This window comes from Manacus candei, unplaced genomic scaffold (genome assembly GCF_025592945.1).
Source record: "Manacus candei isolate 608988 ecotype Guabito, Panama unplaced genomic scaffold, ASM2559294v1 h1tg000017l, whole genome shotgun sequence".
Taxonomy (NCBI): domain Eukaryota; kingdom Metazoa; phylum Chordata; class Aves; order Passeriformes; family Pipridae; genus Manacus; species Manacus candei.
The window spans coordinates 10,526,768-10,540,426 of NW_026138065.1; the positions used below are offsets into that span (position 1 = coordinate 10,526,768).

Below are 13,659 nucleotides of genomic sequence, written 5' to 3' on the forward strand. Positions count from 1 at the left end.
TTATTATTTCCCCATATGTTTTTTAAAATAACTAAACCCCCCATTTTTTCTTGGGATGGTCCAGCCTCACTAAAGGCATGTGACAGTGTAACCAGTCAAGAATACATGCTGATAAACTGGTTTTTTCCACTGACTTGACTAGATTAACAAAGCAAACTTACTCTTGCAAGATGCTATATACAAGTCTATGAATAGAATAAATATGAATTATGTTTTGCCAAGAGTTTCTCTGAAGGCTTACAGGTCTTACATTGAGTTAGACCATGTGAACTCTAACTGCTGTTGCTGTCCTCTCCCAATGGGTTACACTTTGGTGCTGGAGGTCTCTAATATGTCTGAAGGGCAAAGATTCTCAGAAGAGCTGGTGTCATGCACATTAATCAAATGTTGTATATTTGTAATTTTATTTTTGCTTTACTGGGAATAGCAAAACAACTTTTGTGACAAATCTACTGAGAATTATTGCTGTCAGTTTTCCTTCTTTTGAAAACAAACTAAAGTCTTCCTTAGCTCTCCCTTTTAACCTGATGCATTCTGGGCAATTGTACTACCTTGACCCATAGAAAGTGGAAGTAAAATATCAACAGCATAGTACATGGAATAACTCAAGGATGTGTGTTCAGATTTTACTGCCATTATTAACTGGAGTTACAGAGGCAAATGCCAACAAAGTAAATACAGGAAAAAAATGTAGAAGTGGATGGCACAAAGCTAAAATACGGTAGATAATCAGTTGCAAAAAATGTTAGAATTGTAATTGAGAATGAAACCTTTGTTGTTTTTACAAATCCAGTTATCAAGCTATCCATTATTTTAGGGGGGGTTATAAGTGAGGAAACCTGGGGAATTTTTTTTCCTGTTATCTCTGAAATCATCCTGGTTATGTTTCACAGAAAGAATGCTAAACAAAATGCTATCTATGCAACCCAAGCCTTAATCAAGTGACTTGATGATTACTGAAAGTATTTGGTCATGTGATTGTCCATTGGCATTCCTCATGATTTCTGTAAGGTCAGCATGTATTGTACCCCACATGCTAATCAATGAACTTATACAAGACATTATATGGCTCTGAGCTAACAGCTTGGTGGTACATATGAGTGTGTCTATATAATCACTTGGTTTCTTGCTCACAGCCCTATTCATTTAACATCTATTCCCACAGAACAATAGATGTTTAGGGCCTGAAATAGTTTAAAATACCCTTCCATGTTAATTGGATGACCCATGATGACCTGAAAGTAAATATCTAGCTCAGTGGAGCTGTCCTTCAAAATTAAGCATAGTAAAATACATTTTGAAAATGTGTAACTTGAATACTTTTGTGTTAAGGCACAAATACTCACCCCTTAGAGGCTATACTGGATGTAAATAGCAAGGTTTTGGCAGCAGGGGGGCTGCAGACATGACCTCTGAAGGAGGAGGCCAGGTGCTGCCCTGTGTCGGACACAGCCACTTCCAGCTGTCTTTGCAAGAGACCCAGCCATGGCTGAGCCCATCAGCTGAGTTGGTGGCACCTCTGTAAAAACATACTGAAGAAAAGGCGGAAAATTCTGATGGGAGGGAACACAGAGAGAGCAAGGGAATGGAGAGGAAGAGGAAAGAACACAGGGAATAACAAGGTCAGAGGACAGGGAGGTGCTCTGTGGCAGAGCAGGTACTTCCCTGAAGAGACCGTGGCCATTGGTGAGTTCATGCCAGAGCAGGTACAGCTCTGAAGGGACTGTGACCCATAAAGGACCCAGGCTGGAGCATAGGACAAGAGTGAGAAGGAAGGAGCAGCAGAGAGAAACTGCTGACTATTGACCCTGACCTCCTGCACTGCTTATTGTCTCGCTGAAGGGACTCAGTGTAACCTGCAGCAGGTGTCTGGAGTGAAGTTTAGCCTGTACTGTTTCCCAGTACAAAAATCAGTAATTAAATATTTATGTTAATAGTCAAGGAATTAAGTTTTACAGTGATTACACTGGCTTTTGGTTGGCAAATGAAATGGAACAAGTAAAACTTTACCTGTGGAGCCTATAGAGCTATAGAGTCACTGATTTCCCCTGTGCAGTGTCTGTTGTTAGTAAGATGACTGGCTTTAGTCATCCACCAGCAATGTATGCTTAACCATCCCCCTGTCCTGTGCTTTTTGCAGACGTCCCACTCTGTTTAGTGTCTTCTGAAGTTCTCCTTTGATCCTGAAAAAGAGTGAATCTAAGCAATAGGGTGCAGACACTTGTTGCGGTTTATTGTATAACTACTATCTGAAAGTGTGTAGAGAAAGTGAATGAATATTGGGAAGTCACATCAGATGAGCCCAATACTCTCATGAGTAATTTTTATTCCTCCCCTGCCCCCTCACCTCCCTTACTTCATGGAGCAGTGCCACAATCTCTCCCTTGTTCTGTGTCCTTGCTCCACATGACAAACATCATTGGAAGCCAGATGTGCTATCCTGCAGCCAGCTGCATGTGATGTTGAGGTCATGGACTGGGACAGAAGTGGAGGCATTAGGCTGCCTTATAGCCCAGTATCACTGCCCTTTCCTACCTAGCACAGCTTCATCATGTGTCAGACACTGGAGAAATCTGATCATATATGTCACTTGCTCAGAGTTTTCCAGAAACAGATTGTTTGTACGTTAATAAATAAACTGGTACTGACCAGCTACAGGAAATACGTGATTCCTGGGAGAGAATAAACTTCAGGAACCATGCAGTAGGCAATTTAAGACCTGTGTTGACTTGGGCCCAAACACATGTCTTGATTGCACTTGTGTAGGCAGAGATGCACCACTTACGTGTTCCAGCTGGGATTCTTATTATGGTAATTACTAACTAATATGTGTGGAGACTAATCATAAGAAAGGGTCTTACTGCAAGAGCCTCCACTATATCTACAAGGTAGCAGGTGAACTCTGTCCTGAAAAGCTTACCCTGGACATAAGTTTATGACAGAAAAAGTTATAGCAAGGGAAATTACCCTTAAATCTTCTCATGAGACTCTTGATTTCTTCTCAGCTTCTTTTTCTGCATACTGCTACTGATTTGATTTCCCTGTTCAGCTGCTCACATTTAGCACTCTTCCAGCAGCCAAGTGGAAGTTGTTTAATGTAAGCATTCAGTGGAGTGTTGTGTAGGCTCCAAGGAGGGGGAGATGAGGGGAGGTCTGACTTAAAGCCCCAAGAATGTCCTAATCTTGTAAAGAATATGAGTCTCATGTGTGCAAGCCTCTGGAAAGTTTGTGGATGAACTGAGACTCATACAGGTGCCTCTGTGTCAAAGTTGGACTGTTTGCGTGTGTCTCTATTTATTGTCCCTAAGTAGAAGGAAAATAGCTTACTTTTAATTAATGGGGAAAATGCTACATGTGCATTTACTTTGGCCTTGCTAAAATGTTGTTTAAATTTCATTTTACTAAATAAATATTACTCTATATGTCAAATTTAAGCCTATTTAAAACCAAATTATTAGGTTAGCTTGAATATGTAACCAATATAACTTGCTTGAAATCCATGTAAGAGTGCCCACACAGCGATCTGTACTGGCTTGACATTTTAATATTAGTTAAACTGCTGTAGCTTGTAGGTGTGGACGTCCCCTTAGTAGTCTCCAGCAGTAATAGTGATGTCTTTTGGTTTCACTAAGGACAGAAGACAACATTTAAAACTTGGCTTCATGCTGACACCCTGTTCATACCATTTGGTGCTTTTGCACAAGACCACAAGTTTGCTGGCAGGGTATCCTGCTTCTTCTAAAAACTAATGTATTACACTTGACCACATCTGCCACAGGAGCTCACAGCCTACACGTTTGTTTTAAGTTATCTGTCAAGACAGTTCACAATAGCACCATCTCAAAACTTTCAAAATGTTGAACAAAAAACGCAATTACACTGCACAAGAGTACTAAGGAAAGCCATCTGCTTAAAGTATGCATGTGGCAGTCAGGGTGATGGCAGGACTTGGAAGGGACTCTGTTTTGTAGTTTAGTTCATAACAAACTTCTAACTTCTGAGCACATCACTACAGATGTTTCTGTTTTCCCCCTTAGTAGGAATGTGCATCCCATAATAGAAATATTTCATGAAATAAAGCATGACATGCCTAATACCCTCACTTGGTTCACAGGGATATTATGGTTGTATCTACTACCTAAATAAAGGGGGTCTCTTAGACAAAGCTGTTAACTTCAAGGGAGTGTTAAGGCCTATATCGATCATATTTCTGCTGTTGTATCATTCACCCATTCCTGACTATTGCTCTGAAACCCCTTCCTGGCACTGGGAGGGTTACTTGCAGTAGAGACTGTAATTTTAAGTGGCCTGATAAAGAAATGAGAGTGGGTGACTGTGGAGGATTCTGTGCCTCCTGTGTCCTTAACAGCCTCTGTTAACATCAGTAAACCTAGCTGGATTTCTAATTCCATTATAAGGGAAATTTATTTTTCATTATAGTATGCAATCATTCCCTGACATATTGAGTTCTGATTTTCTTTTCTAGCTTTAACGAATCCTCCTGAAACAGCCAGATGGCAATAAGATGTTTCAGAGTTACAGTGGGAAGCAGCTGGGGGCAGAGATTCTCTAGGTTATTCCAACTACACCTTTGGAAATCAATTTTTTTAATAATAGCCACATATTCCGAATGTTTTTAATTCTTTATATGTAGAAAAAACTCTGCTATGATTTTATTTTATTTTTATTTTTGTGCTTTTCTTGCACTGAACCATTGATGGAACATAATTTATTTAATTTACGTGGATGACATTTATAGTTGTATTTTACTCATCCATCTCTGCAAGTATGGTTGGATACTATTGTGGCACGATACAGACAAGTTGTTTATTGTCCCAGTAGAACAGCGGTGCTTAATCGTACAAATGATGTAATGGTTGTGGTTGTTGGAGTCTGCAGTCAAGAGATGTGATAGCAGGTTTTGGCTCAGACCCAGTCAGCCAGTTCTTCATCCAGTGGAAATATTTTATTCTTCTTTTAGAAGTATTATTAGAATAATACTCTGACTTTTAGGGGTCAGATAGGCTGTTTAGAGGACAGTACTGTAATGTCAGGACCTAGGTATGTGCTACTTAAGTAGTTGTCGCATAATTGAAAAAAAACCAATGCAAGCCTGCAATTTTACATTGAGAATTACTTGTTGATTACTACATGGCTGTCTTTACACTGTTGTCAAGAGAAGACAGAGGTGATACTCTTCTATGCTTTATTATGGAGGATGGTAATACTTACAAAACTGAAAAGTCAGATCAAATCTTTTCCATTCCTACATTTCATGCTCAGCAATTTTCAAGGGATAGACAGAAAATGCAATAGCTTTTCTCCATTTTATTTTTTAAAGAGATGATTAAAAACTATTTTATTTTTTTCTTCTTGAAAAAAACACTAAGTGAAATGAAGCTAGATAGCTGGCTCTGTGAAAATCACGCCAGTAATTTAAGCACTCGGAGGAGGATTTTGGGATGGACAAAAAGGAAAAACATGCCCAAGGTGGGATTCTAGAAAAAATTAGCTGCCAAAGTGCAAAGCTGTGATCTTGAAAATCCCTGCTCAGCTGCTGGCTAACTCTCAAAGTAAGTAAACCAAGCAAATACTCTACTTACTTTTTTTTTCACTTTAAATAAACAGTCTTAGAAAGAGACTGAACCTAGGGTAACCATGGCTCGTGTGGCCTGACCAGTAAATTAGAGAGCCGTATATCTCTGGTTCACTTCAGAAAACTTTAGGGTTTGCATGATAGCCCAGCTCTTGCAGGAAGGGCTGAGGCTGCCCAGCCTACCCCCAGAGCTAGCTGTTACAATGCCTTCTGCTACAATGCAGAGAACGGGTTCAAAGCAAGGACCAGAGCCCAGGTGTGTACCCACCTCCCCCTTTTTCTTAGATGAGTGCTCTGACTGCTTACTGATGTGTGAAAGGATTAATTTCCCCCCAATTCGTGGCAGGTAGGAGCTCTGTGTGATTTCTGGAAAAACAGCGTTCTATCAAGAAGTGGTTCTGCACCACCAAGTTCAGAGGAAAGTGCTTTCTTCTGCCTAGGAGGAAGGGGCAGGATTTAATGCTTGTACCTCTCTGCTCTAGTCTTCTGTCGGCTGACTTGGCCTGCAGCACTGCGTGTGCACTGGCGTATGGAAACTCACTGTTCGGTGAGCTGTGTTTGTGTCCTCCGGGGTCCTTCTCTCAGCTTCGAGGCAAAGAGCATCATGCCTAAATCCATTGTTGGATGGGATCAGAAAGAACCTGGATGTAGGAACACATTGAAAAATAATAGCATGGAATCATAGAATTGTTTAGATCGGAACAGACAACTTTTAGATCATCAAATCCAACTATCAACCCAGCACTGCCAAGTTCACCACTAAACCATGTCCCCAAGTGCCACATCCACACGCTTTTTAAATACCTCCAGGGATGGTGACTCAACCACTTCCCTGAGCAGACTGTTTCAAAGGAAACCCTTTCCGTGCAGAAGTTTTTCCTAATATCCAATCTAAATTCCTCTCCTGGTGAAACTTGAGACCATTTCCTCTCATTCTGTTGCTTGTTACCTGGGAGAAGAGACTGACATCCACCTCACTACAACATCCTTTCAGATGGTTGTAGAGAGTGATAAGCTTTCCCCTCAGCCTCCCTTTTTCCAGGCTAAACAACCCCAGCTCCCTCAGCTTGTCCTCATAAGGCTTGCATCCTTGGCTGAATGGTATATTTTGAAGGTCTTCCATACAAAACACTGCTGCATGCTTAGAGAAGCCTCAACACCACAGGACTCTGAAGCTGGGTCTATAGATAAATATTCAGTGCAGGACACTTTTCCAGGTGCTAGGATGCAGTGTGCTGTACTGCTAGAGCACCCCTGACATGTCAGTGGTCTCCTAAGTGGATCAGATGAGCAGCTTCCATATGCCAACTCTGCCTGGGAGGTTGAGAGACTTCACTGATGTAGCTGCAGGCCGACCTCTGCTGTTTGGCCTCAGCACCTGGCAGCCAGTCTGGGCATGGTCAGCTCAGTAGTGCAGACCTATCCTGAATGGGCAGCAACTTCTCCTCCTTCCAGGGGGTGGAAGTTGTGTCAGAATACATTGGCCCTTCCTTTTGCTGAAGAAGGAGCATACCTGCCCACACCGTGGGTGTGAGCTGGTGGCTGAGGTGGCAACAGCAGGGCCAGCAAAGCTGCCATAACCTGGTGTCACTTGGGTGGCTGGACCACAGTGGCGTTTCCAGGGCTGCAAGCTGACAGAGACCTAGCTCAGAGAGCGCTGTGCTCGTTGTAACACTGGCCTTTGGGAGGGGTCAAGGTGGGTTAGTAAGAAGGATGAAGGATGCCGATCCTACCAAGACTGAGTTTGCAGTACGAGGTCTGTGATATGGTGGGTTTGAAAAGTTTGGTATTTGTGGATGAATTAAAGCAGGTATATAGTTCATCAGTGCTTTGTATGACCAACATTAAAAAGTTAATGTTACAGGCAATGACTTCTGAAACTGAATTTCCCAAACTCCTGTATTATTTCACTTCAAGGACTCTTTTAGTTCTACTCTTGGCTTTTTTTCCTAGAGAAGTTGTTGAATGTACTTTTTATTGTCACATTTCAAAAACTTGTTATGGTCAGGCACTAGGGGGGCTTAGTCACAGACGGACAATAAAATACTGATTTCTTCTCTTTTTTAAATAAAACCTGTAAAATTATTACTGAAAACTTGTGACAAAGTATTCTGTGCATCTTCAGGTAAATGGATGTTTGATATTTAAATGCATAGAAGATGTACAGTTAAATTTAGAAGTTTCTGTATGTGTTCAGCTTTCAGTGACTGTTCAGCTACCACGGGAAGATTTATTTTTAAAAGCTTCAGGGGCTGATCTTCAGGTCCTTTAAAAAATTGCCTCCTAGTTTAATGTTTGCTATGAACTTCATTAAACACTTATGCAGTCTGTGCCAATTAAGACCATTAGCATTACCATGAACCAGTAACCTTAGGGGAAAAAATGGTTATGCTTAAAAACATAAAAGCAGGGTTATTACAAAAAGTGACTTATCAAGTGTAAATAAGAATGACCTGAACAAAATGTGCGTCATTGCATGTGCATGCCCTCATTTACCATCTGGTTTCTGTTTTATGACCCTAGCTGCGGATTTATTTTGTGCTAGTGGACAAACAATTGGACAACACTTAGAAACACAAGTTTGAATGTAGGAAAAACTTACAGCAATCTTTCACATGCTCTGTATTGTGGGGAAAAAGCAGTTGAGTTGAACTGTAAATATTGCATCCTGATAAGTCTTCCATATAGTCATAGAACATATAGTCATATAATTATGATTTTTTTTCTTTCCTTAGATTTTCACTGAAGTCCAACTAAGAATGCAACTAGCAAAATAAAGTGAAAAATCTAGGCATCTGAAGAAACATCCTTCTACTTGGTGAAAATGACTCTTATTTTTTGACAACTATTAAAGGACAATGGGGTCAAACACACTTGGGAAGTCTGCAACGTTAGATGAGCTTTTGAACACTTGTATTGAAATGTTTGGTATGCTTTCTCGATATTTTGTTTTCTTGTTCTTGAAATTAATCTTATAAATATTGCTGTTCTCTAATTTAGCCAGTCTTTCTCTTGGCAAACAACATTTCTATTCTGCAAAATTTTCCATGTTTCAATTTGTCCCAGAATCACACAAGCCAGAATTTTAATCACATGCATACTGTATTAAATTTTCTTAATGAGATAATGCACAATGGTGGGTATGGTGGTTTTTAAAATACTGGCCTTCACCAAGAGAAATGTTTCGTTGAATTATTCAAGGAGTTGTTTCTGGCATTGATCTTTCTTTCTGGCACTGTCTTGAGTAGTTACACAGCTGTGTTTCTGACCAGTCATTTTTTCAAAGGTTTTCTGAATTATCATGCAATAATGGGCAAGAGTATGACTTAAGGCTCATGTAATCTTTTTACTCTTATTAAAATGCAATGTACGAGGTCTGAGGGAAAGTGATGAAAAAGACCTTGATCCATAACACCATTAATCATGATATATATCACATTGCAGTCAGATGAGTTCATGGATGGGCTTAAATGCTTTGAAGTAGAACTTTGATTCATAAAGCTACATTTAGGTTGTCTTGAGATACAGGACAGATCTTGATTGGAATGAGGTATTAATTTTTTTCCTGTGTGGAGAGAAACAAGTTTCTAAAGGTGAGTGAGATTAAATAATTGAGGGATGGATAGATCTTGCTACTGACTGCGGTGAATCCCCAAATATCCATTTCTGTAGACCACCATCAAACTTGTTGTTCTAGAACTTAATGAAAGTATTGGCAGAGCCCATACACTTGTTGGCTGTTGGAAATAGTGGCTCTTCTTGTAGACACACACTCTTGACAAGTGTAGTCCATGTGTTGTTCCTGTTTCATACATCATATCATCTACAGTCTTCTAATGACAGACAGAGAATAATCTAACATTGCAGTTGTTGGGGAAGTCTAATGGTAGTCCAGTCTGCCAGGGAATAACCCTTTGTGTAGTTTCAGTGTCTACATTGCAAAGGCACAAGGGTCTCTGTAAGATAGCTGGAGATGGGATCCTCGGCACAGATATGAGGTGCTTTGCCATTGCATTCCTTGATGCAGATTCCTTTTTTAACAATTTAGTTGTTAACTTAAAGCTATAAAGCTGCAATAAAATAAATATTGGAAGTGGTTATAAATAAATCATCTCCCCTCCCTTTTGGTGGGCTAATTTTGGATCTGTTCTGTGGATTACTGGCAGTGTCTTTGTATAACATTTAGCATAGTGCTGTCCATGCCCTATGTTTTTAGCTATGGCCAGTTATCTACGCTGGTTTGGGCTTTTTTCTCCATTTAAATAGGTATCACTGCATTCTAGCAATAGTTACTGCTAAAGGAGCATTTTTGTGCTTTGCTTTTTTTTCCTACCTCTTTGGTAGACAACGAGCCAACATTTTAACTTTTTATCCCTTCTTCTGACTCTGCTTGAAGAATAAAAGCTCCCTTCTGTTATAATGTGGTTAACTCATTGTTTGTCTTTTGCAGATGACAAAGGAAACCAGTGCTCCAGCCATTTGCCAAGAACCTTTCTTTTAATGCATCGTTGGTATCTGCCTTCGACAGAGCTGGCTGGCAAACTCCTGTCCACATATCCTTTCACAAAGTGTTGTAAATCCACATTACAGCATCAAAAGCAGATTGTTTCTGTGACTGCATGTAAAAAATATGTCAATTAATTAGTGACAAACAAGGTTTAGAGGTTAATTTTTTTTCAACCTAAAAGGTGGAAGTTTATGAGCTTCTTTATGCTACTGCTTGTAGAGTTTTTCCATATGTACAAGAATATTGACTCATTAACTTTGAATAACTGCAAATATGTGGCCGAGATAACTTTTCAAATGTATCACAGCAGGCTGGAAGTACTATGAACTATGATTGGTATCTAAGCACTTACATGTGATTTATACCTCTTAAATCATAAGTATTATCATATTTGGTTAGCCAGAGCTGGCAAGAAACTTTTCAACAGAATATTCAGAATAGTAAAACAGAGGCATTTTTGCTAGGGGAAAAAAAGTTGGCAGCCAGAAAATAGTCTTTGTCCCCTAAGATGCTGTGAAAGTGAATGAAATATCAGAGCATACTATGTTTTTTCTAGAAGAAAAGATACTGGTTTTAATTCAACTGGTTTAGTGTCAGTCTCCAGTGAATAAAAACATTACTGAATCAAGGTACAAAAAGCTTTCTTTAATTAGCATACATATAGAGATGCCAATGGGGAGAACTGCAACGAATTCAGATTGAAAATCTGCTACTTCATGAGGTAAACGCACTTCTAGTCCTCTAGCATTTTGGTTTTATGCTTCTGCTAATACTAACAACATTATTTAGCTTGTTTGTGGGGTTTTTACTTGATCCCTAGTCTGCAGTGAAGCGTGAATTTCTATGTCTTGAAAATAACTGAGTCATCCAACTTTTAAAGACACGTAACAGCACTGAGCTAAAAAGCCGACTAAAAACTTGTGCTGTGATCTATCTGGTGCATGGGTGTGATATCTCTTAGAGGGAGAGAGGTTCAATGCCACACAGGGGAGAGACATCTTTTGCCTCCAGATGTAATCTAGTGTGGGAAAGGAAGACTGTTTCTGGACTTCAGTTCATACAACCCCTACATAATTTATGATGACAGGAGTGTGTTAGTAATGCCAAAGTTGTTACAGGTCGGTTGTGTTCTGAACCTTTCACTAACTGCTCTGTCCTTGTTTCTATGGGAAAGCTTTCATTTGTTAGGCTGTTCTTGTGTAGGAACACTTCCCTGTAAAAGAGAAAGCATGAATTTTCAAGTTAACATGATATAACCTGCTTCCTTCAAACAATTGTGTTACAGTTTCATCACTGAGAGGAAAGGAGAGGAGTTATGAAGAGCAGAACTGATAAAGCCTTTTCCATACCCTCTTAAAGCAGAGGAGGCTTATATGGTTTACATATAAGCTTACATGGATTACATCTGGTTTACACAGTTATTGTGGTAGAATTGCCACTCAAATTTACTTTTTCATTTTCATTGAAAAATCTCTTCTGAGCAAACAAAGTGTCTCACTTGAACAAGGGCTAAGTGCAAGTGTCATTCGGGTGTTCTGACAGCATGAGTTAAGACATTTTTGTGTGTGTCACCTGAGACATCATTTTAATTTTGCATTTCAATAGAATGCTGCTTTGTTGTGCAGTGGTGAGTTAAGCAAAGAAAATTACAAGATAAGGTGGCTTTTGCCACTTCAGTGCCACAGATAATTACAGAAGCAATAGGATGAGGTAGTCTGCACTCTGCAGACAAGTGGATCTGAAATGTGTCCTATGAAATAAAATGTATGTATATGTATACAGCCACTGAATGTTATGCCCAAGTCCCTGGGCATCTCTTAACTGCTGTCTATGGATTTCAGATACTGGATTTTGGAATTTCCTGCAGAGTTTAACTTGGATCTTGGGCTGATTCGTTTGACTGAAGAGTTTCGAGAAGTAGCCAGCCAGCTCGGATATGACGATCACATCCATCTTATTGATATCTCCAGCATGTAAGGATGTCATAAGCTACAACATCTTTGTGTCTGTAACAGCAAAATTCTAGTTCTGTACAAAATATAAAAATATTGAGGGCCATCTTGATCCTGAAAGATCAAAAAGAGCATTTGCAAAATATACTGTCTTTCAATCTGAAGCTACTAAAAATTTGAAATTCTAGTTACAGTTTCACTGTAAAGAGAAGACTCATCTGTGCGTAAGTTTTTCATATAAACAGGAAATAAATTATTTTCCTAACAAAGCTAGTGCCAATTAAGTGATTAAAGTTACTTTTTTTTTCTATACATTTTCATACAGAATAACAACTAATGCAGTGACTGATATGCTGTGTAAATCTTAGATTTTCTCAGGGAAGCTTTTTTGTTCTTTCATCAGTAATCTGTTATTTTTTGTAGTGGCTTTCTGTGTACTTCTCTTCTATGATTTAAGTGGATAATCTTTAGCATTCACATTTGTAGTTGTATTGCATCCAAATGATTACACTACTATTTCCTTGACATGCTGAAATAAAAGTTACCTTTTAAAAATCACCAGGTAGGCTTTTATATCTCACCTGATATTCTAGATCTTCTTTTAGAATATGACATGTGCATGGTGATTTTTCTTTATTGAAAAATGTCCTAGTAACCTGGAAGGACAGCACTACTAATGTCAATGAAGATTGCAAGACTTCCTTCAAGAACAGTACCAATGAAATCACATGAATATTACCTCTTGAATCTTCATTTTAAAATATTCACCTACTTAACATTAAAAATTAACCATTTTTAAGGATAACATGCTTCTGCTCTTTGAAGTGCTTTTACTGTATATGGGTAGGAATTATTCCATTGCTTGCAAGCAAATTATTTGTCTTTTCCCATCCACTTCTTATTGTTTTGTTAGTTGTTTGGCTGTTTCTGTTGTTCCATTATTTCAGTGACCTGTGATCTTACAGAGTGAAAATTAATCCTTGATGTTATGCAATTATGTTTTTATTCTGTATGAGAATTTGGTGTGAACTGTTCTGGTATTTCCAAAGCATCTTTAATTATGGCTTCCTATACCATGGGGAAAAATTAGTTGTCCTTTTGTTGTGTTAGAAACCTGCTATTATTTATCATTTGCAGTAGTGCTTCCAAAACTCTTTATTTTCTGTTATGCTCCTGAACAGGTCTTACTCAGAGTGTTTGTTATGTGCTGGATGTCACAGATCAGAAAATTTATGGTCTGTTTATTGGTAATTTTACACAAATATGTTCCACCTGTGGGCTACACTCACATATTCCCAAACAAGATTGAGACTTATACCTATTCTGTTGCAGTCCTTCCTATGACTGGATGAGAAGAGTTACACAGAGGAAGAGGATTTCCAAGAAAGGAAAAGCCTGCCTGCTGTTTGACCATTTGGAGCCCATTGAGCTAGCTGAACATCTCACTTTTCTGGAACATAAATCTTTTAGGAGAATCTCTGTAAGAAGCCTACAACTTTGTCACTTGCAATTAAGAGCCTGTCTTTAAGAAGTGTTCACATGGTTTAACATTTATGATTTTTCCTTTCCTCAACATTCCAATGTAGTAAACCTTTATAACCCCT

At 39.1% G+C, this 13,659-nt stretch overlaps 1 protein-coding gene across 4 annotated transcripts in view; it reads left to right on the forward strand.

Moving 5' to 3' along the window:
• RASGRP3 (RAS guanyl releasing protein 3) overlaps window positions 1–13,659 on the forward strand; it is a 60,511-nt gene that overhangs the window by 20,269 nt on the left and 26,583 nt on the right. For all 4 annotated transcript variants that reach the window (XM_051783050.1, XM_051783052.1, XM_051783049.1 and 1 more), the window contains exons 2-6: window positions 8,332–8,524; window positions 10,047–10,147; window positions 10,760–10,824; window positions 11,945–12,076; window positions 13,388–13,535. In XM_051783050.1, the coding sequence (XP_051639010.1) occupies window positions 8,455–8,524; window positions 10,047–10,147; window positions 10,760–10,824; window positions 11,945–12,076; window positions 13,388–13,535 (516 nt within the window). In that variant the 5' untranslated portion in view covers window positions 8,332–8,454. The remainder of the gene's footprint in view (window positions 1–8,331; window positions 8,525–10,046; window positions 10,148–10,759; window positions 10,825–11,944; window positions 12,077–13,387; window positions 13,536–13,659) is intronic.